Source organism: Lepisosteus oculatus, chromosome 25 (assembly GCF_040954835.1).
Source record: "Lepisosteus oculatus isolate fLepOcu1 chromosome 25, fLepOcu1.hap2, whole genome shotgun sequence".
Taxonomy (NCBI): domain Eukaryota; kingdom Metazoa; phylum Chordata; class Actinopteri; order Semionotiformes; family Lepisosteidae; genus Lepisosteus; species Lepisosteus oculatus.
Window position 1 is genome coordinate 10730780 of NC_090720.1, and position 26813 is coordinate 10757592.

Consider the following 26813-nt stretch of genomic DNA (forward strand, 5'->3'; position numbering starts at 1 on the left):
TACATACGGTAAGCCACAATATGCAAAAATGCGGCCTGTTATGCAAGCTATATAAACATACAGGACAGAAAAAAAATAGTCTGCTTTTAAAGAAGCACTGCCTTACCCTCTTCCTCACAGTCACTCAATCAAGGAAGAGGACCTCATGTCAAACGGTTTCATTTATAGTTTCCTGAACTTGTCTTTCAGAATCTGCTGCTTACATTCTGTATATCTGCATGGGAAGAACATTTCGAAAGGATCAAAAGAATATAGATGACATTTGAAGTGTCTTATCTCACCATTATTTTTTCAATATTCTTACTTCTGTTGTCCCTCCTCCTCTGTAATCTCAGGTATTGTTCTCTAGGCTAGGTTACAGACAAAAGTCAGCAGGAATCCGTGAGAAAGGTGTGTTCCTTCCACAGCACAAACAGGGCATCACAGTTTTTCCGCATTTAATGTAATGGAAGACTCCAAGTGAGGTGTGTCTGCAGTGGTGAAAGGTCAGAGTAAGAAGAAAAAATGACACACACAGCTTTGTCTGTTTTAATATTTTTATTATACATTGCAGAAATAGCCCTGTTAAGTGAATATAGAGGTGCAACATATACAATATTCAATTAAGAAGGTTCTTGAGGTCTGTCATTCAAAGTTGCAAACAAATGTATAGTAATAATATACAGGTTTCTTTGCCAGAAAGTCAGTTTTGCACGTTTCATGCAAGAGCAAGTATTTACCATTAAGAAAGAGCCCTATAACATAAAAGTGGCAGCCAAAATAGCAGAAACAAATTACTATTACCGAGAGCACAGAGAACCAAATTGGCTGGCATCTTTTCAAGATATTTGGCACAGGTGTGATTATGTTCCATAGAATATATTCATTTATAAAGTGTAACGACCACCACTGATAACGAAAAAACAGGTATGAATCTCGTTAAATACGGGTATTTTAGAAATAGCTTTCGACTATATAAAATAAGCTTCTCACTGGAAATTGAGCAGGCTGCACGACGCAATAAAGAAACCGAGCTACATGAAAATAGTTAATTAAAAAATGTAACACCTTCGTTTTTCATTCCATATAAAACATTGTTCATTCTATCAACACTGCAAAAAAATGTATTCAAAAAGGTCAGAAATGCGTTTATACAGAAAGAACTTCAACGTGAAAGTTAACGGCGACTTACACCCATTGTGCACATAATATAATTTTGCAAGATAGGTTGTAAACAAAGTGCTCATTCAGCGTCTGCCAGAGTACAGCAAAATAATACAAAGGTTTAAGATACATAGTGTGCTTAGCTGTTATTTTCTTTCTCCTTCAGCCCACATTTCGGGGTTGTACAATACTGGCTCCGTGTTAGGGAAACAACTCTTTCTCACTTTTTAAATATTTTAGGCAGGGTAAGATAATGAATAGGCTTTTCGTTAAACGCCATTTTAAAAAGAAATGTATGTATATATAATTGCGTGGTATCATTCACTTGGTTTTTCTCGCCCAGAAACTGGGCACGGGGTTACCGAAAGCAAAGAGGATCACGGCCCAGTCGTGAAGGACTTCAAAGTGCTTTTGTCAAAAGGGAAGGGCGATATATTAGAATTCTCCGTTAAACAATGTCTTTGGAAGTGTTTTAGACACCCGGGGGTGGCTTGTCTGACATATTTTTCAGCACATCATCGATTCTGTCATCTTCAATGACAACTGTAAAGAAGAAGAAGAAGAAAAAACAAGATCTAATGGCTAACTGATAGCTTTATTATTATCCACTCGGGTAAAATGGTTTCTGCTAATGATCATTCACACTGCAGCACCACGTGAATGTCAGAGTTAATAATAAACTGGTTCTAGTCTGCACAGCCTTAGGGATAGAAAGTGCAATTAAATCTCATATGGACACAGTATCGTTCCTCAATGGGGGTGTAAATGAAACATTAAAAGTAGCAGATAAATAAATGAGCAGCCTATATCCTATACGTCATGCTCCATGCATAACTGCTCAATATTTTCACTAGCGGAGAATCAAAGACGCATTAAAAAAAAAACATCTAGCAATTACATTGCAGAGAATGTAGAAACTTCCGGGCTCATTTAACTAATGAACGGCTTGATGTATTGCAAACTATACACACAGTACTTTTTTTTAAGGATTACTGATCTCTATGTAAAATGTTAAATATTGCAAGCCACACTATATCGTATAGTTAGAGGTTACACCTCACATTACAACTATTACTGCCAAATTGGTATTAAGAAACGTCCTGCAGCAAGTACAAAATTACACAGCTCGTATCAGTTCAAAGAGAGGTAAACACAGTTCACACGCTCCCCGTGAAGTTGTATAGTTATTAACGGGAAACAAACATGGTAAACATAAACACGTACTTAATATGTGAACTGCTTAAAATATACCAATTGATCATTGCTATTAAACAAAATCCTGCGACAGCGCATCTGTAGACTACGTTTTATTGTAGTATTTTACATGTGCGGAAGCTGGTACCCAAAACGTCCAAAATTCCTCTCACCTCGTTTGCTTCTCCCGATCTGCCCAAGTTTGGGGGGTCTTTTATTTTGCCCTGCGCCGAAGAAGTTATTGGTATCCTGGAGACGACAGGTGAAGGAGATCTGTCCCACATCTCCGTCATCGCCATAGTGAGTAATTTTCTCCTCGTTGAAAGGCAAGACTTCCGACATGATGTCTTGACTCTCTCCAAAAACGACTCGGCAGTAATCGATATGAATTGTAAAAAGCCGCAGGGAGGGGGGAAAAAGACCGTAATCAAAAGCAACGCACACACAAATAAATGGGAAACTCGACCGTGGTGTCTCTTTTGCCAAAACAATGTATCACCGTGGACACAATCAGAAACGTTGTTTCTCTTTGCAACAGTCACATTATTCAAAGTTTCACGTTGCCGCTCTAATGTTTCTGCGTGGAAAACAATCGTGCTGCTTTGGACGGTCGGAAAAGTAGCCAGGAAAGGCTGCCGTGGAGAGAGGGGGGAAAAAATGCAAATCGAAGAGCGAGGCACAAACAGATCCCTCGGAGACCTGGCAGGGAGAACACGTCACTGAGGCTGTTTTCCTGGTGCAATTCCCCCTCGCTTCGCGTCGACGACTCGCCGTCTCCGTGGAGAATGGCGTTCTACTCTTCCTTGACTTTTTTCAAGAAAACACCCAAGATCTGGCCGACGCCTTCGCTCAGATACTGAAGAGAAAAGGGCATTCAGGCAATTTGGAGGCCCCCCGCGTCAAGAGACGATCAAATGTTATCTGAAGGCACGCAAAGGCAAACTTCGAGCAGCGTGACAGACGGAGCACGTGTGCGCAGGTGTACGCAAGATGCAGTACAGTATGCAAAGCGCGACAGAACACGCACACCCCCTTCCCCGTACTACACAGTCTGGGCTTTCCCTCCCGGACAAACCCCGGTTTCTAGCACTTTCGTTCGCACTGGGGGGGCTCACGTTGACATGCGGGGCTGTAGATTGCTTGCTTGCTGTTTTCACCGACAGTAAAGTCAACCTGAGGGCTGGGTAATAAATGCATCATAGGCTCAGAGTTTTAGCCCTTTACATAGAAGATCGTAAAAGGGATGTGCACGTCGTTGAATGGGTGCCTTATCATTTACTGTGACCAGAGTGATAAGGACCTTTTTCACAGATAAAAAAAAAGAAGCTATTTTGTGCATAGGTACCGAAAGCACTATTGAGGTCTGAAAACCGCAATTGAATTCCAGCGGCGGTTCAAGAGAATAAACTGCTGCTGCATGTAGGATATGTAATATACTCATGTGTGGTATGTCGTTCGCACCTCGTTCTTAACGACCCCTGGATGAAAAATAGTAAACCTTTTAACAGTTATCCTTACTCTCGAACATCTTTTCAGAAATGCTTAGGCGATTTCTTGAATGCATTTCAAGCAAATCAATGCACATATCATAATATATTCCATTCAGCGATTATTATATATGTGCAGTTTCCACAAGGGACTCTGTCTTAGCGGTGAGGGTGCTATGAGGTAGAAATGTGGTCGTTTTAACTTACCCATATATTTCTGAGCTACAATTACAACTCACATCACATACAGTAATTGCCCCCACCACAGGGAGTACAGTTACAGTACTGCAGCATCATGCCCGTCACGACGAAGCTTCGCTTAGAAAACAAGGACTATAAAGTACTAAATGCAGGTATCTCCCTCTCCTGGCTGCACTCGATATATTGTTTTAAGGGTCTCAAAAACCTTTAATAAGTCTTGATCTCCTCTTCGTCCCACTGGAAAACAAAATCGTTGACTCCTGAAATTATTTCTTCACAACGAAAAAACGACCACATTTTCTCTTTCTTCTCCTGGTGATTTTAACGCAAGAAGGTCATTTCCAAGGCAGTTATCTACATTTGTAAAAAAAAAAGACACAATGGGGGTGCTTTCACAACACCGATCCAATCTTTATTACAAATGTTGTGATTATAAACAATTGCCTAATTTTGAAACCTCGAGTACAGTGTAAATAGTAAGAATAACTATCCTTACAAAGGCGTAATTAAAGTCCTTTAGCAGAGCTCTTGAGAATATCACTGAGGATTTGTCAGCCTGTACCCAGTGCACTGTAGTGTCCATTATTTGGATATTTAAGGCTACTGGTGCAGGGACAACCCAGAAAGTGAAGACAAGTATATTGTATCTTGCCAGCACGGTCTATGACATTTCCAGCACAAAATTGTTTTTTCAGGATACGAAGGATCGAAAACTACCATTCAATGTGGAATTCATGGCCAGGTTGCAAGGAAGAGGTGACCTGAATTTGTCAAACTACATCTGAATGACAACTGGAAATGTTAATGGTTATATGCATTATATCTTACAGCCAGGTGAAATAAAAAAATAGCTTTTTGGAACTAGCCTATTTGAATGATAAAAAGTACATAAAGTGCCCATTGTGAAATATTGCATTTCTCAATTGCTGGTCAGTGATTCACAGCATATAGTCAACTAAAAAATGAAAGATTTAACTGTGTGCAAAGAAAAATCTTCTCAACCGGCCATCTCTATCTACTGATCCCAATGCAATCACAGATTTGTAGATTGAGCTCAAAAGGCAGCTTGTAAAAGGAAACCAAAGGTTCTGAAAGACCTAGAGGAATTCTGCCTGTAATAATAACCAGTATTCCTCTCTCAGAAGTGCCAGAACCCTAAAGTACACTACAGGAGGCATCTTGTCAGCGTAATCCCTGCCAGAGGAGGATTTACAAAATATTTAAATATAGGGGTGGGAATACTGTATGGCCCTTCCATTATATGTGGTATATACAGTACAACTTCATTCTATGCAGACCAATTAAGATTTCAGTAGAACACATACATACAGTATTTAACCAAGACGCATTATTCAGTATTAAATATTCCACTTGTCACTGGAGGTATGAATAACACCTGGAAGATGCTGTAACATGCATTTCAAGAAACTGTACGATGCATTAGTTGGCCCACATCTGGAATGCTGCATTTAATTCTAGTCAGCCAGTTTACAGAAAGGATCAAGAAGCATTAGAGAAAGTCTGGGGAAGAGCAACAGGACCTGTTCCAGGGTTTAAGGAGATGAGTCATGAGGATATTCTTAATCTTTTCGATCACAGTACAAGATATCAGAAAGGGGATTTGATTAAGAACCTCAAAAATGTAAAGGGAATCAATAAAGTCGATTCTAGTAGTTGGTCCTGGTTAAAAGTGATTCAATGAGCAGAATGCAGGAACGTAACCAGAAATGAGTTAAACCACACGTTTGCACCTATATCATAAAATACTTTTATTTAACATATGTATTATTAAATAGGAAAGCCCCAGCAGCAGTTAGCATTGCTGCCTCTCACTGCTAGGACCCTGGATTCAATTCTGGACCTGGAGTGCTATCTCCATGTTGAGTGACTTTCTCCTGGGTGCTCTGGAAGACCTATTGGTAGACAGTTGGCTTCTGGGAAAACTGGCCCTAGTGCGAGTGTTTTTGTGTCCCTGTCCCGTCCAGGATGTCCCTGCCTTGAGCCTGCTGCTTGCCAGGATAGGCTCTGGCTCCCCTGCGACCATGTATTGAATAAAACAGTTAAAATAAATAGATTATTAATTGGAAGGCTTTACCTTTCACATGTGTGGAGGCAGAGACGTGAGAACTTTCAAGTCACGTCAAGGCTTGGTGCTGCGATGGATTCACTCAGGGTACAGGAAAAGGAGCGCTAATGGAATGAATGGCATGTTCACATCAATTGTTATCATACTGTTATAAACCAAAAAAGGCATTAACTAAATGAAATATGCCACTTTGTCCTAGATCTGAATTGTCCTGCATTTTGTTCCGTATGCGAGTTGTGAATTTGATATATTTCTAAGGTACTATTATTGTTTCTAATGGACGGTAATCAGTGTGATGGTTGATCATTTAAAAAGATGTGAAAAGACATATAAACCCACTAGGCGATGCCCTCCAGGCAAGGAGACATGTACAGCAATACTATGTTAACTACTTAAGTAATAATTTAGTTATCTGGTCACAGTTACAATCTATCTCCTGGCTTTCAGAGGCAAAGGACTAAAACCTGAAGGATCGGGTTCCTTTCAATACATGAAGTGTCTAATTAGGGAGTGTTCTCAGACTGAGCTGTGGCCTGTCTGAACCTGTGATATCTCAGCTGTAAACAGCAAGAGAAATCAGTCTACACCAAGCTTTAGGAAATAAGAATAAACAAGTGTCCCATCAACACCATAGTGCTGGACCAGTTCAGTTAACCCCATACTGTATGTCCCATGGTAATTGGAGATAAAAATAACTACACATAAAACTATTTGTGTTTTGGGTGGTACTGTATAAGAATGCATTACTTTAAAATGTATGAATAGCTGTATGCCACAAAGAGTTAAATCTTAATTAGCAGTCTTTCTGGGATGAAATAAAATAAATTGCTTTACCCCATGATAAGTAATAACAATGGGACCATTTTTAACTGAATACCTTGATCATATATGTAATAACTCATAGACAATTTAACCCATTTTAATATACACAAAATAATAATTTTGTGCTGACCAACAAATATCCTTCTGCATATCGATTTTGAAGATATACCGTATAGATTACATTTCCCAGAAGAAACTCTTTGACCAATAAAAATACAATATTTTATTATGTATATTTGGTACAACGTTTAAAATGTACAAGTGTAGATTCCAAGCTGAATATTATTTTGAGTTTTCACAACCATTCAGTTTTCAAAGTTCCAATCAAACCTTGAAACCTATTAAATACGCAATCTTTTTCCATCCCCATTAACAAAAAAATAACAGTTGCAGAGAAAAGAAATATTTATCACAAGAAATATTTGACAGAATATCTTAGTGATTCAACACATTATCAACTTAGTCTTCGATAACCCAAAAATGAAAGAATTCAAAATGCTGAGGGGAGGTAATGTATAAAGATCAGACAGAAAAGTGATTTGTCTTCACGTGAAATAAGATAATATAAGTTTAAATAATAAATGCCACAAAGACACATGTATCGTTAAAGGGACAACAGAGTATTGTGCCCTGACTAAACACATTTAACTCCCAGATAACATAGAAACCTGCTAAATAAGATCCAATTCTATTTATCTTATACTTACTCAATATTTTCACAGATAATGTACTACAGAAAGTTGATTATCTGTACTGCTGATATTCCTTTTTTCAATTTCTAAACTTCTTTATCGTAAACATGACCGGTAATTACGGCCATTAGTGAATGCTACAGTACCACGAAAAAGTTCCACCATAATGTAATATTAATATAGTGTCTAGGACTATAGATGTGGATAAACCAACTTATGTAACCCATCAGTAAATGAGTCTAAAATAACTGCAGTGAAGAGGTGGTACACATTCTCAGAAAACACATCCCATTATCAATGATAAGTAATGAAAAAAGTACATTTGAACTACTACAAAAAATATGTACCACCTTTCACAATTTTCAATTTTCCTTAAAATGTTAAATGGCAGGTTAAGGAGGATGTTCAGAACTCTAAAAAGAGTTCTCTAAATGGGAAAATTTCAGATTTCCACAAATACAACTTACTGTGATCACATTTTACCTCGGAGTGTTTTAGTGATGTGTCAGTAATTTTCCTTCACACCCATTATATCAAATTCGGCTAGATAAATTATCACTTGTGAAGACGGCATGTCTCCCACAGCAGACAGCAGCTTTTGAAACCTGGCGCACTGAATACAAGTTGACTTCTTGAAAGCGACAGTATTGGACATATAAACTATTTAAAATGGGAAACTCGACTGTAATGTTTCTTTTGGCATCCATAGAGACACCCAATGTTTCTGAGAACCATGTTAATAACACTCAGCACGTGCGTCCCTTTGCCAATTGGTAAGAAATTGAATATTTTGGGTAAAATAATGTTCTAACTGTTGTATAATGGCACAACTCTTGAAATGGCTTTTCTGCACATGGGACACTTTTTTGGTTGAGGCAACGCATGGTAGCAGTCATCACAAGAGCAAACATGGCCACACTCCAAGAACACACAGGAGCGCTCAGAACTGAGACAAATGATGCAGGCGTTTGGAGAAATGGACTCTTCTTCTAAGTCCATCTCTCGCAGGCGCTTTGTCTGCATCTCCCTAAATTCCTCCCGGATGCTTTTCAGCTTCTGCCGCTCCTTGAAGTGGATATACTGTTTCCTCAGGATAAAAAAGACCGTTGCACATGTGGCTATCCCAAAAACGATGGTCAAGACTTTCCAGAGCTTGACTCTGGATTGCTGTTTTGTCAGCAGGGACTCGTAGTCCAATCGGCTGATGAAGTACTGCATCCCCTGCTTGGGAGGTTGCAGTTTGACGAGGTTGCTGTCCAACACCAGCTCTCCCACTCCTGTTACACTCTCCCCGACTTTCAACATTTCCTCAGTTTCTCTGATGCCTTTTGGCCGCTCTCCGCTGATGAGGTGGCCAATGGCGTCAGTGAAGGACTGCACTGTGGGGTGGAAGTTTTCATAGACCACTTCCAGGTCCAGTTCAGCAGAATCCAGGGGTCTGATGACCCGAACAGCAGTACTAACACTGTCGTCGTGGGATACAAGGTCAAAGGGCACTGTATTAGTGCGTTGATGGACAATCTTTTCACAGTCATTCCTGGTGGCAGAAAGGCACAAAATCAGGTAATTAGGTAAAAAATAGATATACATCCAATAACTGGGATGCATATCTTAAAAAAGGCAAATCCTTAGTTTTTCTTTGGAAAATAAGTACATCAGTACTATTAGTGTAACACTGAAATATAAAAATCTGTCTGATTAATACACAATTGCCCGTTTTCAATTAATGTAAGAATTAACAAAAGCACCAGAAAAAATGTTCAATTAACATTTCCATGCATTGAAAAGTAAAGCAATATATCGATTAATTTAAGCTTTTATTCCAATCAGATTGGATTTGTTGAATGGCGATGGCCTGTCAATGCATTACAAGACCATTTGAGAGAAAAAGAACTCAGAGGAAGAAGCTACTTCTGAGACTATACTTGAATTTGCCAAACTACTGAATGACACCTGGAAGTTTTTATAATGATATGCATTATGTCTTACAGTCAGATGAAATAAAAAAAAAATAGCTTTTTGGACATTCCCATCAGAATTATATTTGTTGGGAAAAAGTAGAGAAAACACCCATTGTGAAATATTGCACTTTTCTATATCATGCCAGTGATTCACAGCTAACATTGTAAAAAAATGAAAGAGTTCACTGCATGCAAAATACATGTTCTCGACTAGCCACCTCGATCCATTGACCGCAATCCAATCACAGATTTGTAGATTGAGCTCAAAAGGCAGTTTGTAAAAGGAAAGACCAAGAGGAATTCTGCCTGTAATGATAATCAATAATCCCCGCTCGGAAGTGCCAGAACCCTAAAGCACACTGAAGGAGGCATCCTGTCAGTGTAATCTCTGCCAGAGGAGGATTTACAAAATATTTAAGTGTAGGGGTGTGAATAAATATGACTCTTATGTTTTCTGTCCTTCAGTTACTCATGGTACTGTTTATACAATTTCACTGTGCAAACTCATTTAGATTGCAGTATAACATTTATATATATAAGTAGGGCACATTAGTCAATCTGTAAATATTTCTGTTATATGTAGGTTTTTGCTCGTTTCACTGGAGATATGAATAGCATCTGGAGACTGCTGTAATATGTTTATCAAGAAACAGTGATAATGGTACAATAGTACATTGTACCTCAAAGCCTACGAGTTAAAAATCAAACAAATTTTAATGAATGACTCACGATTTATTATTATTGTGAATTGCATACTGAAACAACAGAATCACTCTTATTCTAAGCACTAAATAATCAGTATGTCAAAACATCAGAAGCTAATTACTAGATTTTTGGTATATCTGATTTTCACACATTGACATAGCACACTTCGAACACTAGTCTGGTTCGTTGTTTTATTTCTTTCACACTGGAATTTAACTTGCCTCTTTTTTTAAGAACATATTGTAAAAGTTAAAAAAACTAAGCTTTTTTTTTTGTCGAAACGCACGTGAACACCCCTTAATAACTGATCTGTGATTGTGTGGCATACGGCTCACTAGCTGAATTCCCGTCAAAGCAGTATTAGTTCTGATCTTATTTGCAAGCATGTGCTTCTATAGACGGAAGCATAGATGCACAACAATGGCAGATACGCCAAAAAATAGTGAAAGTGCATACCTACGCAGAGATTGCCTGAACCCCCCAAAATAATCCACTCAGTTTTATGCAGAAACATTCTGGCAAGTTCAAACTGCATTTTGCTGCTCGCCTAACTCTTAGGTATCCAGTACTTCTTATAGTGCAGTGAAACACTGTGAAGAGGCTGTTTTGTACAGAACAGTAATGTCCTAAGACGCTTTTCTTTATTCACCAGAGATGAGTCGTGCGGTTCCAGACCATCTTGTGTTCCCGAAGGGTCAACCTCTCAACCACTCCCTTACAGTTGTCCACAAACTGGCTGCTTAAGGTTTCCTTGACCGATTTTACCACACCTACAGAAACGGATTGAATGCAATAAGTAAGCAAGGCTCTTAGCAGCTCAGTCCCAGCACAATTAACCTTGCAGAAGTATTTTGTTTTTTAGCAACAAGGAGCAACGGACAACACAGAAAACACAAGATTGATCCCCCCCACCATCTGAGAAGTGCCAACTCAAGGAGCATTTTCCAGGAACCGATCTGGGAATACGGATGAGGGGTTCCACAGTAAATTTGTGAATCTTAATTTGCCTTACACAGCATAAAATAAAGTAACCAAGACAGGATTAATTCAAACAAGGATAAGCAGTATAATAATAATAATAATAAACTTTATTTTATATAGCGCCTTTAAAGGTGGCTTCTCAAAGCGCTTTACAGGATGACAATAACAATAAATAAGAAGACTACAACATTGTATGATGTTGTATGAAGACTACAGTATTGTATGATGGTCAGTTTCTTTGGGTAAACAGGGATCTTCTAACCTTAACAGCTTCTTCTAGACTGTTTAGTCGCCCATTTCTTTCATTACCTACTTGTGCAATAATATATTGTTGGTGCTGTGTAAGATTCTCTCTTATAACTACTGCTTATGATTACTGGCATGAGACACAGTAGCTATATATATTTTGCACCTTTCACACCAACAGTACTTTAATCTTTGTTTTGTCTCTATGTAATGAATACATGTTAAAATATATAGAGAATATGGCTTTGAGCTAATTAATACAGCTTCATTTTGCTTTTTCACTATGTTCAATATAAATATTTGAAGAAAAACTACTATTTATCCTTTGGTTACAAAAAAGGAATATTAAACAATCAAACCAACTGTAGCAAACAGTTCAAGGGACAGGATCAACTACAAAATGATTAAGGATATTTTTGGACAATTAATTCAAAATCCTGCATGTTTTGCCTTCAGTTAAACATACAATGGACAAATAAAGCTAAATTCCTCTCTAAAATGTAGACAGAAGGAAAATCTAAACAATGCTGTGTAGTTTTCCTCAGGTATGCCAAGACCACACAACTCCAAAAAGCTAAATGTAGTGGTTAGCAGCATGCTGATAAAAAACACACTACCTTCGATTACTGCATATGGAATACATTTTCCTGGTGCATCAATGAGGATTTTCTTGAGGTCTTGATCTATGGAAAATTTTTTGGCTTCCTACGAAGTAATTTGAAAAGAAAACAGCAACGTAACTTGAAAAGAAAACTGAAGCACAAATTCTAACTTTATAAATCTGTACTGCAATAAAATATTAACTTATTGTTCCTAATTAGACTGGGTCAATTTGTGTGTTTGTACAGATCTTCAGGCACACTCTTATCCATGCAAAGAATAATGTGTCTACAAGCAGAATTATTCATTTTTGATGTGTAATAATTTATATGACCAGTTTTACTTTCCCCTTTGAAACTTCAATTTAGAAGTACCAAGAATTATTATTTCCTACCCAAAACGTAACAGGAACATGAAACATCACATAACAATATTCAGATTGTGTAATGCTCCATGCTTAAAAAATCTAAAATGCTATACTGCAACATTGAATAATTCCTTACACTTATATAGTGCTTTTCTGGACACGCCACTCAAAGCACGTTAAAGGTAATAGGGACTGTCCTCTACACCATCAGTGTGTAGCCTCCACCTGGATGATGTAATGGCAGCCTAAGTGCACCAGTACACTCACCACACACCAGCTATTAGTGGGGAGGAGAACAGCGTGATGAAACCAGTTCATTAATGGGGATTATCAGGAGGCCATGATTTGCTACGGGGCATGTACAAATGTAATGTAAAGTGTTAGTATATAGTTTTCCACTGGAAGGTACTTTTGATTTTAATATTATTTGGTTAGACAAAGTAGATCTGAGATCTTCCTGACTGCAGTCAAATCTGCTGCCTCTATCACCTAAAAAGTTCAAGACAAAAGACAAAGAAATGAATCGGTTACCTTTAACCTGCAGGCTGTGCCTGCCTTCCTTCTGTACATGGAGTAGAAGACTGCAGTTAAAGCTGAGCTGGTGGCTAGCAGCACAATCTGAGCTGTAGAAGGCCTTCCACTGTGTTCCATCTCGTAAAGTGGAATGCTAGAAGTTAATTAAAAAATAGATTTATCAGAACAAAGGATATCATGTAGATTCATCAGATTGATAGACTGCAAGTTGCATCACTCAATTAAATACTCTGATTGAAAATTGCAACAGTGCAAATGAAAACCCTAGTTTGTCTGCTGAGCTCATTACCATAACCAGAAAAAATATTAAAAGAATACAATCGGTCTTGTCAACATAAAGCAAACTGCTCCCGCTCTTAATCAAGCTTATTTTAATATTCAGAATATGTTGCATATTCTGAAAGTAGCTGTCTACTGCAGTGGAGCAAATGGTACAATTAACAAGAATTCTATGCTCTTAAGACTTCCACAGGGTAGGTTATGTACACTGTCTTCAAATAGAAATCACAGCCTGTACTGTGTTTTTGTAGGTTTGTTAAAAGTGAAGATTTCCAACAGGTGCATGTAAAAATGATCAGAAAGTAGTTCATAACTTTTTAACTGTGAAAGACCAAGCTTTAATTTCTTTTATAAGCCACAGGTACAGTAGAAATGGGGCTCCAGGTAACCCCATTTCTAACAATTAAGTCTAGACGTGTACTACTGTTTGATGTCAGTGCAGTGCTTTTTTCCTTTTGCACTGAATCCTAACAAAATCCCCCTCCTTTGTTTCTCTAAGAAGAGTCTGCAGCACACAAATTCACATAGAACCCTGCTAGCTCTGTCAAACAGAGCTGCCTGGGGGAAACGTGAAAATTAATTCTGATTGAAGTGCATATCAAAACTTTAAGGCTAGATTCTGTCATCCTGACAGAGAAGACCTAAAAAGTATACAGACTGAATACAATTCCTTAAAAATTCAGGACTCTATAAAAACAGTAAGTTCAAAGACATTTCATATAACATTGTGCATGATAAGATATCTCCACTTGGCTTTGTATTATATGCAGGTATTTTTCCTTAGGCTCTAGTTGGTTAGAGTTTAATTCGTAATTTGAACCAGTCAAAGGAAACTCATTGCTTTGGATTTAGATCCAAAGACTTAGACTGATCAACCTGATGACAGGAGTTATTGTCACCACAAAAGCCAATATTGTTACTGCTGGCTTTTTTTTAACTGCAACAAGAGATGCCATCAATGCAGCCTCAGAAATCTAATTTAACACAGCAAAGGAAGTTGGCCAAGAGCCTAATCTGATCAGATTACTGTTTGTCAAAGATAAAAGAATTAGACTAAGTGTAATTTATAACTGCTATAGCTTTTGAGAGTACAGACTGTAAACTTCTTTAATTATTTTGCAACATCATTCTGCTAGCTAATGATTAGAATAGTTTCCTCTCAACCAGGCAGGCTACAACACTGAGTAACTACACTGTGTGCAGAACAAGCAATTACTCATCAACTTACTATAAAATGCTTTTAACAGTTTATGCAATGTGTAGAAGAGGAAAATTCAGATATGATACCCTATGATATGATATGATACACCCCTCCAGAACAAAGTGATGCAACCAAAGGCAATAGATGGACACATATTAATCATAAAGTTTTATTTCTGTTTATCAGTAAATAGCATGCAAGCTATTTCATTATTAAATGTTAATCTTTGGTTTTTCGTGAAGTACCGGGAAACAGTACGTCTAAATAGATCTGTAAAGCACTGTTACTACATACACCTAACATACTCCAACAGCATAACATCAGAATTAGAACTGGAGAAAAAAGTGTACATTCACAGTTTTTAACTACTTTTGTGAAACACAGGAATTTAGAATAAAGAGGAGGAAACTGCCACCATGTGATTTACCCTTTTAATACCTTATAGGTGATCCTAAAATCATTAATTTATTAATATTTCAACTAAATGAACAGTTAAAATCATTTGGATCAGGCAGTTTTCAAATACTAAAGTTCTCTTAATTGTGTAAATGATATGTTTAATTGATCAATATCATAGCCCCAGGCTTTGGAATCTCATTAAATAGGGTGGAAGATAAGACATATTGGATTGGGGCTCACCTGGACCTGTTTTATACAATTTTGCATCACTTTCCTTGCTAGCTGATATTTAATTATAAAAGTATTCATATTTTAAAGAGGTTATGTACAATCGCATAGTTTCATGATACACACTGCCACCAAGTGGCACAAAGAAGTACTACTGCCAATAATATCAAGCTTCTTCACAGACAATTCCACAAGATAAAAAATAAAAGAAACATAATACAGATCTGCCATTCACGAGAATTGTGTCGAATTGCTCTATACAAGCGAAATATACATGATGAATGGGTAATTTAAAACCTAAAACATAGCTTTTCTTGTTGCACGGCAATTACTCGGAAACAATCTACTGCTGGCTTGGAATATAACAAGGTCAGTCATTTTCCAGGATAGTCAGACTGCAACAGGCTGGATACAGAACTCCAGGGTAGGGCTCTCAAGTTCTCTGGAAAGCTTAAGGAAAATGATCCTTTTCTACAACAGAAATATTTTTCCAAATTTAACAAATTCAGTCCTGGGAGTGTTTTCCTGAGGACTTTCTGAGCCTGAACACAGGTCCTTTATATTTTCTAAGGGTCTTCAGTACTGCAATTAATTGAAGCTCCTTTGTTAGTCCTATTAAAAAAAACTAAGAATAGCTGATTCGCTGGAAGCTCTGCACATGAAAAAAAAACTTCTATTTTTTATCAATCAAATGCAAAGAAAAAACACATTTAAAACTATCTGATTTAGATCACTTAGATTAACAAAATTAAAATCACTACTGCTTTAACAAAGTCAGACAGCTAGCAGCTATATCACTCTACAACTCACGAATGGCAGCCCACTGAAACCAGCAGGTGTGAGCCTGGCCAGTACCCGGATGGGAAAGCTAAGGTTTGTGTTTGTGTGGGTCCTAATACCCCAGTATAGAGATGAGGAGTCGATAAAAAAGGTGCTGTCCTTCAGATGAGAAAAAACTGACGTCCCGACTCTTCATGGTCAGTAAAAAACCCCAGTGCATTTCTCAAAGAGTAGGGGTGTTACCCAGGTGTCCTGCTCAAATTTCCCCCTGGCTTTTACCAGTTATGGTCTCCTAATGATCCCCATCCATTAACTGGCTTCATCACTCTGTTCTCTGTGAAGAATTATTATCATCTAGGAAATATACTGTACAGGCCACTGGGTTGACTTCTATCACATACAGTAGCTACATATTTATTTTTCCTTATGGACATTATCTGGTTAGAGAGCAAAATATTTTTTAAATGCATCCAATAGGTTGTAGAAAAGTCGTAAGCATGGAATTATGGCTTCCTTTTGTGACAAGGAGCCCATGTTAGTCTATATTTTCGTTTTTATTAACTTCCTTAACATATGTGGTAGCTTTTCTACTCAACCCTGGCTGTAATAAACGTACTGCAAAAATAGCATTCCGACAATGCTACGAAAGCAATAACTTAGCGTGTCGACGTTAACCACGAATCACGAAACGAAAATCTCGTTTTTATTGGTATTCATATAATTGCAGACCTCAAGCTTTATATTAGTTTAATTTTACGTCGTTGAAACTGTGATGGATTTAAAACCTCCATTTCCGGTGCTTGTGTTGACTTTAGCTATTCTAACGCCGAGAACATACATGCAATCAATAAATAAAAATCACAATTTGTAACATTGTGCTTACTGCTTATATACTGTAACATTTTTAACTTAGAAACGTGCCGTGTTTACAGTAGGTCAATTTGTGGACGTTTTAGGCGACTTCCTGTTTAGCTACGTAAACACAGCGTCAACGGGGAGCTGCAATTGCTTAAAAAACACGAATTACACGGAAAATTACATTTAGGAATCACGGCCAGATGCAAAATCTTCAATTTATTTGTAGTATGTCAAAGGAAGATTCTTCTTACCTTCCTGGTCCAAGTGGCTACAATCTCCGTAACTTTTCAAGCTAACTTTAGGGCTTCTAATTTGGTCTTTTGGCATCCGTTACAAAGAATATCTTTACGAAGAAGACAAACATATTTCGTCTATGAATCGGAATATTCACTGAGTATTAATATTCTAACAATATTAGGCTCCGTGACTCGAATATTAACTTAAAGATTTACTTTATTCAACCACAGGCCCACGTAAAAACCGCCCCGCACCCTGGATAGATAATAACGACCGTCCAAGGAACCTGAATTGCTGAGAGCGATTATCTGAACAGCCCGCAAGCGGCAGATGGCGACATTGAATCAGAAAACCGCTTTTTATATTATCCTGCCTACATCTTTAGTTCCTTATAAACTGAATAATTCTTTGTTGTGCTCAGAAGCCTTTGACCTATCTAAGACATCACATAGTTTTCTCTCTATAGTAATAATTACCTGTCACACCCCAACAATGGGATAGATGCGATAGGTTTTCTTCTTCTCAAAAAAGGCCTCAGTGCACAAGGGGCTTAGTTTGAATGCTTCAGCATTTTTTTTCAAAGTATATTTAAAGTTTCACTAATATTCTGTGCTTTACCACATTAATAGCCTGCCAGTTATAGTTCACTATATCATTATATAACTGGAGCATTCATCAGTCCATTCTCTAACTTCTTCTCCCAATTCAGGGTCAGGGGGGGCAGCTGGAGTCTACCCACACAAGCAACAAGTGCAAGGCAGGGTATGTCCTGGATGAGACACCACTCCATCACAGGACAGACGGACACACAGACACCCACACACTCACACTGGAGCCAATTTTCCCAGAAGTCAATTAACCTACCATTATGTCTTTGGACAGTGGGAAGAAACTCGAGAAGAGCATAAAAAACTCCACACAGACAGCACCCCAGGTCTGGACTTGAGCCCAGAGCCCTAGACTGTGAGGCAGCACTATTAACCACTGTGCCACCCATAACTGAAGCATTTCTCCTGAAATGACAGCATACCAAAACACTTTTAGAAAGAGAAGGTATATGTATAGTCAACCCTAGTGATCAATTGAGCAATGCACGTTGATAAACCCCTTGCGGCCCAAGTTTCCCTTTCTGTATTCCTCATTATCTCCCGATTACGTGTGGAATGTAATGTTTACTTCTGAATTTGCATGTGCAAAGGACACTGTGTATCTGCTCAGATGAAGGTATCATGATGCACCTCAACCCACGATCACTGCATTCTAGAAGCACCACTTACCCTTAGAAGGTACTTAATCAACTAATCAAATGAGATGATTCAAGCGAAATCACAACTATGGCTGCCAAAACAATTAAGATACACCCTGCAAAAGCCCAACACCTGCTTACTGCCACCAGACAATTTAGCACTTTGACATGCAGTGCAGGTGCTGCTACTATGGTAACGCCATGTCTCACCATCATCAGGCACCAATGGGCTGAGCTTAGGTCTCAGCATACCATGATTCTGTGCAGCGAAAGCACTATCAATCATAAACTAACTCTTTGGGTGGACATGAATGGCCCCAGTAGCATTACAGTACCACCACTACAACAGTGTTGTTTCCTTACAGAGATTTCAATGGAACATTGTAGTCTCTATTGCAAATATTCGTGATTGCTCAGGAAAATTATACCCTTAGTCCAGTTTGCCATTCGAATATTCAGAAAACCTCATCCCTGGTGATGTGTAGAGGGCCATACTGAAACAGAAGTAGAAGCTGTAATGACACAGCTTGGTGACTCTGACTCACGCTGTTACTGTTATAGCCTCCTAATGATTGTATTCAGGATTATATGTCTTCTGTGACAGTTATGTTAGCAGCTATAGTTGTTGTCCTGTGTAAGTGATCCGTCATCCGATTCCTTAAAATCTGGGGAAGCAAAACAAATGAGTGATAAATAAACCTGAAATTACTTAGCAAACAAATGCAGCATTTAAATCATTTTAATTCATTTTAATTCATATTAAATATTTCAATTCATATAATTTTTTTTTTCCCCCACACGGAGAGTCAACATTTAGCTGTCAAGTTAAATCACTGAAGTAAACAAATCGCAGAAACAAAGCCAAGCCTCTCAGAATAACTTCCCACCTGTTTACAAAAGGCAATGCGCTCTGGAGGGGACCAGAGGGGAGAACATACTGCGAACATATTGAGTGTCTTTGGGCTTTTTGGAGCCCTTGGTGTTCTTCAGATTTGGTTCTAAGAAAATGAGCAAACAGAACTATGCTGTTCTTTCTGAAGTTCTTCCCTAGGTGACCAATTAATGATGCTCAATATGCATCCTCTCATCCTTTCCACTGATATTCTGTTGGTCCCTCAGTTATCTATTACAATCATTGTTCCTTCTCTTCCCTATCCTGCACTCATGGAAACAGGTACCTAAAAACATCAGGTCTCAGTTACCCTCTGGTGTTTCCTCAATTTACCTGTTCAAACCACACTTTTATGTACAATTATTCCCTGTATTGCTGTGATACATTGTACTGAGCTTCTTTCATTTAATATAGACAGTACTTTCAAAGCTTGTTACTCATCCCAGTTTGTTATTTCTGCACATTGTAATACAGTATTTAAATTAATCTATTTTGCTTGACTGTTGTAAATATGATATTTTAACTATTTTTACATTGATCTACATTACATATTTATGTACTAGAAGGTCTTTACAGTTGTTAGGAATTGAATTGTGCAAGATAATAATGGCAGCTTAATAGATTATGAGAATAATGTCTAGAAATTTGCAAGTATCAAATGTTCCCATGGTAAAAAACACCAAATAGAAATCACAACTCTCACACTGGATGTAAGTTTTTTCTTTGCTAGAGACTACTTACTATTTTGTACATTTGTGTCCCATCCTGCCTTGCACCTGGTGCCTGCTGGGATAGGCTCTGGCTCCATCGCCATCCTGCTTTGGATAAAGTGGTTGGAAAAAGGATGGATGAATTCTCCATTATTTTTTACTGTAGTTTCTTTTGTTCAAGACGGATGATTTTCTGATCCTTTAAGCTGTCTTTGTAAGATGGAATTAACCCTGTTGCTATCCTTTGAAATGATCAATAAATTATATTTATTTAGACTTGATTTTCGCTAGTGTGTTGTGCTGTATTTCACCTTTCGAGTCTTAGTGCTAATATGTCTTTTGAAACACCGACCATATGTTAATTGAATTGTTAATTAACTTGTGAATTAAATGTTAATTTTAGCCCCTACCAAGCTGATTGGATTTGTAATCAAACAAATTGGCTTCGGACAATGCTGTGATTTATGATCTGTTATATGTGATCTGTACCATAAACTGTGTATCCACAATACATCATGTATTGTTTGTCCAAAAGTGCTTTGTGATTTAATTGTTTTTTTCTTCCCAATTAAGGTCCAGCTTGCTGAAACTTTTCAATGCTATATGATGGCAAAGAATTGAAATTTTCCTGAATCAAATGCATAAACTGATGACAAGTACACTGTGCAAAACATTTCAAATAACATGAGACTGAGGTGAGCATATAACCCAAACTGCATGGCTGTGACATAAGAAGATTTTATTTACTCTGAAGAGCACGTTCTCATTTTAATATCTTGGTGAATGAGAACATCTATGAAATTAAAGGTTAAGAAAATAGAAAATCCAGTACTTTGACTTTAACAGTAATTAACACAATGTTATGTGTTAACAGATAATATATCTTGCCTGCAATGCTTTTTGAGGTATAGATCATTGCCACAGGATTATGTGATGATTTTCCTTTTAATAAGACATGTTTTAAAATGTTTTTTTTTACATTGTGGTTACATCAAAGCAATTACTATGTTTCTTTTATTCATTATCGTAATTTCAATGGCTTTTACTAGATACAATACTGTACTGTATGTCCAGTTCATAGGGATGGACTGTTAAGATCCCTTTATTGGTCATATACAATTTCTTGTATTAGGAATTTGTCTTTTCGCATACCCCAGCTTGCTCTCCATGAGACACACAGACTGGGAGAGAAGCTGGGGGTCAGAGCGCAGGGTCAGCCATTTATACGGCGCCCCTGGAGCAGCTGGGGTTAAGGGCCTTGCTCAGGGGCCCAATGGAGTAGGATTCCTCTGCCGGCCGCGGGATAGGAACCAGCAACCTTCCAGCCACAGACGCAGGTAATATTTCAAATGTTAAGGTCATATTAAAAAAAAAATCTTCAAGCAATAGGAGTACCACTTTGAAAACTTTTAAATATTTATCTAATGTGTTTTTGATTAGATAAATCAGAACAGGAAGTGGGGAAGCTGCATTTTTAAAGAGAAAAATGTGATCGTAACATAATTGAATGATTTTGATTAAAAGCCCTCACAATTAATACTCTAGTAGACACTCACAATTATTATGCATCAGAAAAAATACTTAAATGGTGCAAAATGACCTATATCATGCATAATGTACACCCACCAACATGCCCACATTCATACTTTGCAGCTTAATGTCTGCCAAGATCTGTTTGCATTTATTTTCAGTTTCACTTCCTGTGCAGATGTAGTATTAAAACGCCTTCAAAACACTGAATGCATTTTAAAGGCACAGAACTGAAATGGAAGCCCTGTTTAAAATATTTAACAGGTTGTACCGTCCCTAGTTGCTACTACCTCAATTTATATATTCAATTAAAAGAGATGATGTCTCCCTGCCAGACTGCAGTAATCTTGTCTCTGTCCGTTCGTTCTTGAATAATAAAACTGATGTTCAAGCCTGCATAATGTACTTCATAAAAACAGCCAAATGGGCAGTGGGTATATACTGTAGACTGTGACTACTGTACCATTGGAGCACTTCAATAACTTAATTAAAATTACAGTTATGGAAAACATCACACATATAAGAACATGTAGCATGCATTTTATTTAGTTATAGGCTATATTGCAGCACACAAACAAAAGTTTAAATGTATTCATTGGAATTAAATACATTGATGTGTATATTAAGTACACTGCTTCAATACACATTATCATATACTATATACAGTATATGTAATTAATTAATTGCTTACACTTTATAAGCTCTTTTCTGGACAGTCAACTCAAAGCGCTTTACAGGTAATGGGGACTCCCCTCCACCACCACCAATGTGCAGCCCCACCTGGATGATGCGACGGCGGCCATAGTGCTCCAGAACGCTCCCCACACACCAGCTCTCAGTGGGGAGGAGAGTGATGAAGACAGTTCATAGATAGGGATTATTAGGAGGCCATGACTGGTAAGGGCCAATGGGAAATTTGGCCAGGATGCCGGGGTTACACTCCTACACTTTCTGAGAAACGCCCTGGGATTTTTAAATACCACAGAGAGTCAGGACCCCGGTTTTATGTCTCATCCGAAGGACGGATATGTACACACACACTGGCTAAAATATAAGCAATCCCTCACTGACTTGTAATATGTGTGTGACCTGCAGTAAATTGCGGACCTACAAGCTTCAGTAAAATATGCCTATTGGATCTACAGTATACAATGTACTGTTCTTATTTCAGGAACAGGTTGTTTGCAGGTTCATGGTATTGACATGCAGGTTTTGTTCTGGAGTTAAAGCATATCACTTCGAGTTAGAGCATTTGGATCAATTTCATTGTTATTGGCATTGTCCTTTCTAAAGCCTTTGCCTCACAAAAAGTATAAAGCATGACAAAACTTTAAAATGAATTAAAAGCCTTTACTCAGTAAAGCAACTGGTGGCCACACTTCACATATGCATGGGTCTCTGTGAACACAGCTCTTTAAAAACTACCTAGAACATCTCTGTCACTTGTAAATCATCCCACCTTCTAGTTTGATTATTCAGGTATCAGCAAGGCTAGGCCTGGTCAGTACTGGATTGGATGATCTCCAGGGAAAGAAACCGTAAGTGGTGTTGGTCGACCAGTAGGTGGCGCTCTCTCTCCTGTACGGTGATCAAGGACATTGCACTGCATGGTATACCATCCTTTGAATGAAACCGACTGGTCATTATAAAGCACATGGCACTGTTCATAACAGTAGAGGTTTTAGCTCCAATGAATTGGCTACATTCCATTCTGGGCTTCAAAATATATCCAGAATGATGGACCATCTGATTAACCTCTTAATACACAGAGGATCCAAAGTCTACCTCCTATCTCAGCAAGCAACGAGCCCAAGGCAGGGTATACCCTGGATGGGACACACACATGCCCCACTCACACCAGGCCCACATTTCCAGAGGCTCTTTAAGCTGCTAGTATGCCTTTGGACTGTGGGAGGAAACCGGAGCAAGGAAACGCACACGAATGCAGGAAGAACATGCAGACTCCACAGAGACAACACTAAGGGCTTTAGAACTTAACCCAGAGCCGCAAGCACTGTGAAGCAACAATGCTAACCACTATGCCACAGTGCCACAGATGGATACATTATACAGTACATAATATTTTGTACATTATAGATAATATACACATACAGTATGTTCACCTGCATTACGTTTACCTGAAGCTACATGTCAGTGATTCCAGGAGAGAGAGTTTTGTAGGGAATGTTGATGCTGGGGCTTCAGTTCTCCAGTCAGCAAGTTCACTCATTGATCATCTCTAAGCAGGTGCAGTAACACCAGCGGACAGTCAGCGTTCATGATTATCGCAACTCGGGTCAACGCAGGGCAACACCAGCTGCCACTGTCTGAAAACCAAGAAGGTCTGTGCCAACTTCCCACCTCGCTTTGCATAGCACTGGGAGACAAAGTAGAGCCAATCGGAATCCACGACAACAACAGAGATGTCCAATTACAGACATTACAACGACTACAGTCTCTGTAGCGATGGGCTGCGAGTTGGATATACTGTATCCCTCACCAATGACACTGGATGTTGCATTTACATTCTGCACATCGCCATCAGTCCAATTTCTCCTGGTTGAATCTAATTGAACACCTGTGTGTTGCTTTCAGAACCCCTGTACTGTGTGTCTCATGTCCTGTGAGAATGAAAAATGGTGCTCTTCAGTACAGTGGGTGTTATTATGATTAGATGTGGTTCTCTCGCACTATCAAACTATTAAATTACCGGCCTCTCTCGCCCACGATCTGAACCTTCACAGTGCCTTCTCTCTTTATCAAAACTCAAACACACATTGAAGTCTACCTCTACCTCACATTTAAAAAAGTTCACTCCCCATCATTTTCTATCCTTTATTTCATTCTGTTGATGGATGATTTTGCACAACTGATGTTGTTTTGCACATTACCTGTTTCCTGTTGTTGTTTTGCACATTATCTGTTGTTGTGTAGCACATTGCCTGTTTCTTTTCTTATACAATTGTATTGTTGTTTTTTTTTGTACTACTTACCATCTGAGAGCTAGCTAAATAGCATTTCGTTATACCATATACTGTACCTGTGTATGAGTATAATGACAATAAACTTGAACTTTAACCCTTTTGTTTAACCCATTACTGTTGTGTATCATAGGGCTTCCAAAGTGAAATAAAATATTGTTTCAAAAAAGTACAGGAGAATCAATGGATTGCGTGTAAACCTAAGAAAAAATATTTAGATATTTTTTTGGAAAACTGTCTAGGTGATGGGTAGTAACTGCCCTTTTGACACAATATTTAATTAATAAACAGAAAATCAGAAGTTTCCACGGACTTGTTTTAGTAATGAATGAAGGAAGACAACAAAAGTCTGAATTCCCAGGAAAAATATTTTTATCAATCTGTTTAATGAGTAAAGGAAAAGGTTTTTTTCACATTTGTAACACAGTGAGCCTGTCCATTCCCTGGTTTTGGAGAGCACTGGAGAACTATTCATTTAGATATTAATGTTATGTCAGGAGTACAGAAAATGGCCATATGAAATTAAAACACACTAAAGTATATTGCAATTCAGTTCAGAAGTCTCACAAATGATATTGGCATGAAATATTAAAATTAAAACCAGAACGGGTTCTTGCTAAGACTTAAAAATTTAACATTTCCTTTTTTACCTACCCCTATATTAGGAGATGGTACTCTCAACCCTTTTCTGACTTATCCTATTCATTGAAGTTGAATCTTGCACAATGTTTTAACGACTCTTTCTACACTTTTTCCACAAAGCACAGATCTCGCCTTCCCTGTGCTGCTCACAGCCTGCGCTTCATTCTCAAGATCAATACCCAGCTCTCTCCATCATAAATCACTGGTGACATGCTCTGCACTGACTGAAGTATTCCTTTCCACAGGCTGAGAGGGTTTCTAAAGTCTTATTATCCCCAAGCACTGGATACACTCCAGTATTAAACATTTCTGCTTCTCATTTTGTCTCTTTCCTTTCCTTTCCAGGGTATTTAAAATACCAGTATGCTGGAGAAAAGTGCCTGATTAATAACTTTGTTGTGACATTTTAATATGAATAATGGGGTTAAGTTGATGAGAGAGGATGGCAGACTTAGGGCATGAATAATGAATGCAACATCAGGAAACAATGCCCTTGTAACCTTATGGGACCAGCAGCCATATCACCTTACAACTCACAACTGGCAACCCACTGAAGCTAAGCAAGTGTGAGCCTGGTCAGTACCTCGATGGGAGACCTCCTTGGAAAAACTAAGGTTGCTGCTGGAAGAGGTGTTAGTGGGGCCAGCAGGGGGCGCTCACCCTGCGGTCCATGTGGGTCCTAATGCCCCAGTATAGTGACGGGGACACTATACTGCAAACAGGCGCCGTCCTTTGGATGAGATGTAAAACCGAGGTCCTGACTCTCTGTGGTCATTAAAAATCCCAGGGTGTTTCTTGAAAAGAGTAGGGGTGTAACCCCAGCGTCCTGGCCAAAATTCCCATTGGCCCTTACCAATCATGGCCACCTAATAATCCTCCTCTATGAATTGGCTACATTACTCTGTTCTCCTACCCACTGATAGCTGATGTGTGGTGAGCATTCTGGCGCACTCCAGAAAAGCGCTATATAAGTGTAAGCAATTATTATTATTATTATTATTATCATTATTATTATTATGTGACACATAGCATATACGTAGACCTTACTGGGACAATATACTGTATAAAGATCTCCCACCACATTAAGCACACATTGTATAAAGCAATTGCAAGTGCTTTGTTCTGCACTTCATGTGAAAGTGAATTCAATGGCTGTAGTTTTCTTCGCTTTCCGTCAAAGATAATTATTTGTATATTTCTTTGAAATTTGGAATAATTGCATTTTTTAACTTTTCAACTAGTTGTGGGATTTGCCAACATAACTTTGTGCACCTGAACTAATTTAGGCTCACCACAGCAAAGGACATTTGCCACAGCAGATAATTTTGCAATTGACACATTTTATGGATGTGTCTTTTTATGACATTTGACTTCTTTCACTCATAGGAGGGTTTACCTTGAGTATTTTTATTGAAAAAATTTACTTTGAAAAAATCTGTAGACATTATTTGTAATTTAACAAAGTGGAACACCATTGGAAGGAGGTGAATACTTCTGAATGGTACTTAATATTCCATGTATTTGTAAAGGACATTTAAAATAAAAAGTCGGTTTCCAAAACATCCCAGCAGTGATATTTATTTCCCATTAATTATATGTATACAATGCTGTATTTTAAAGATTTTATTGGGTATAGTACTGACAACAAGAATGCCAAAAATACATATATACAATGGGATAGTGTATGTTTTAAACAGGCTCCATATGCTATGTCTTGTTTAATTTGGTAGCTTCTTGTATAAACAGTGAAACACTGTATTAGGCATGCTTAAGTATGGCAATTAAGTTTCTTTCCAGAATGATAAAGCAAA

General features: G+C 38.1%; 2 protein-coding genes across 2 annotated transcripts; both read right to left on the bottom strand.

Moving 5' to 3' along the window:
- Nucleotides 1-518: 518 nt before the first annotated feature.
- camk2n1b (calcium/calmodulin-dependent protein kinase II inhibitor 1b) lies at nucleotides 519-3483 on the bottom strand. Its single transcript, XM_006641886.3, has 2 exons — nucleotides 2511-3483; nucleotides 519-1686 (listed from the first exon to the last, which is right to left on the bottom strand). Exons 1-2 carry the CDS (start codon nucleotides 2677-2679, stop codon nucleotides 1616-1618), a joined length of 240 nt encoding a protein of 79 aa, XP_006641949.2. The 5' UTR covers nucleotides 2680-3483; the 3' UTR covers nucleotides 519-1615.
- A 3658-nt stretch (nucleotides 3484-7141) lies between these two features.
- Nucleotides 7142-17281, bottom strand: mul1 (mitochondrial E3 ubiquitin protein ligase 1). Its single transcript, XM_006641885.3, has 5 exons — nucleotides 17016-17281; nucleotides 13017-13152; nucleotides 12136-12223; nucleotides 10941-11061; nucleotides 7142-9162 (listed from the first exon to the last, which is right to left on the bottom strand). Exons 2-5 carry the CDS (start codon nucleotides 13134-13136, stop codon nucleotides 8433-8435), a joined length of 1059 nt encoding a protein of 352 aa, XP_006641948.2. The 5' UTR covers nucleotides 13137-13152; nucleotides 17016-17281; the 3' UTR covers nucleotides 7142-8432.
- Nucleotides 17282-26813: the final 9532 nt, after the last annotated feature.

What these genes read in the sequence shown, in the direction of transcription:
- camk2n1b (XM_006641886.3), bottom strand. Translation starts at nt 2,679, where the DNA reads ATGTCGGAAGTCTTGCCTTTCAACGAGGAGAAAATTACTCACTATGGC. An exon ending in GATCGGGAGAAGCAAACGAG is followed by an intron (nt 1,687 to 2,510) that starts GTGAGAGGAATT and finishes TCTTCTTTACAG; the next exon opens with TTGTCATTGAAGATGACAGA.
- mul1 (XM_006641885.3), bottom strand. Translation starts at nt 13,136, where the DNA reads ATGGAACACAGTGGAAGGCCTTCTACAGCTCAGATTGTGCTGCTAGCC. An exon ending in GCACAGCCTGCAGGTTAAAG is followed by an intron (nt 12,224 to 13,016) that starts GTAACCGATTCA and finishes ATTACTTCGTAG; the next exon opens with GAAGCCAAAAAATTTTCCAT. An exon ending in AACCGCACGACTCATCTCTG is followed by an intron (nt 9,163 to 10,940) that starts GTGAATAAAGAA and finishes TTCTGCCACCAG; the next exon opens with GAATGACTGTGAAAAGATTG.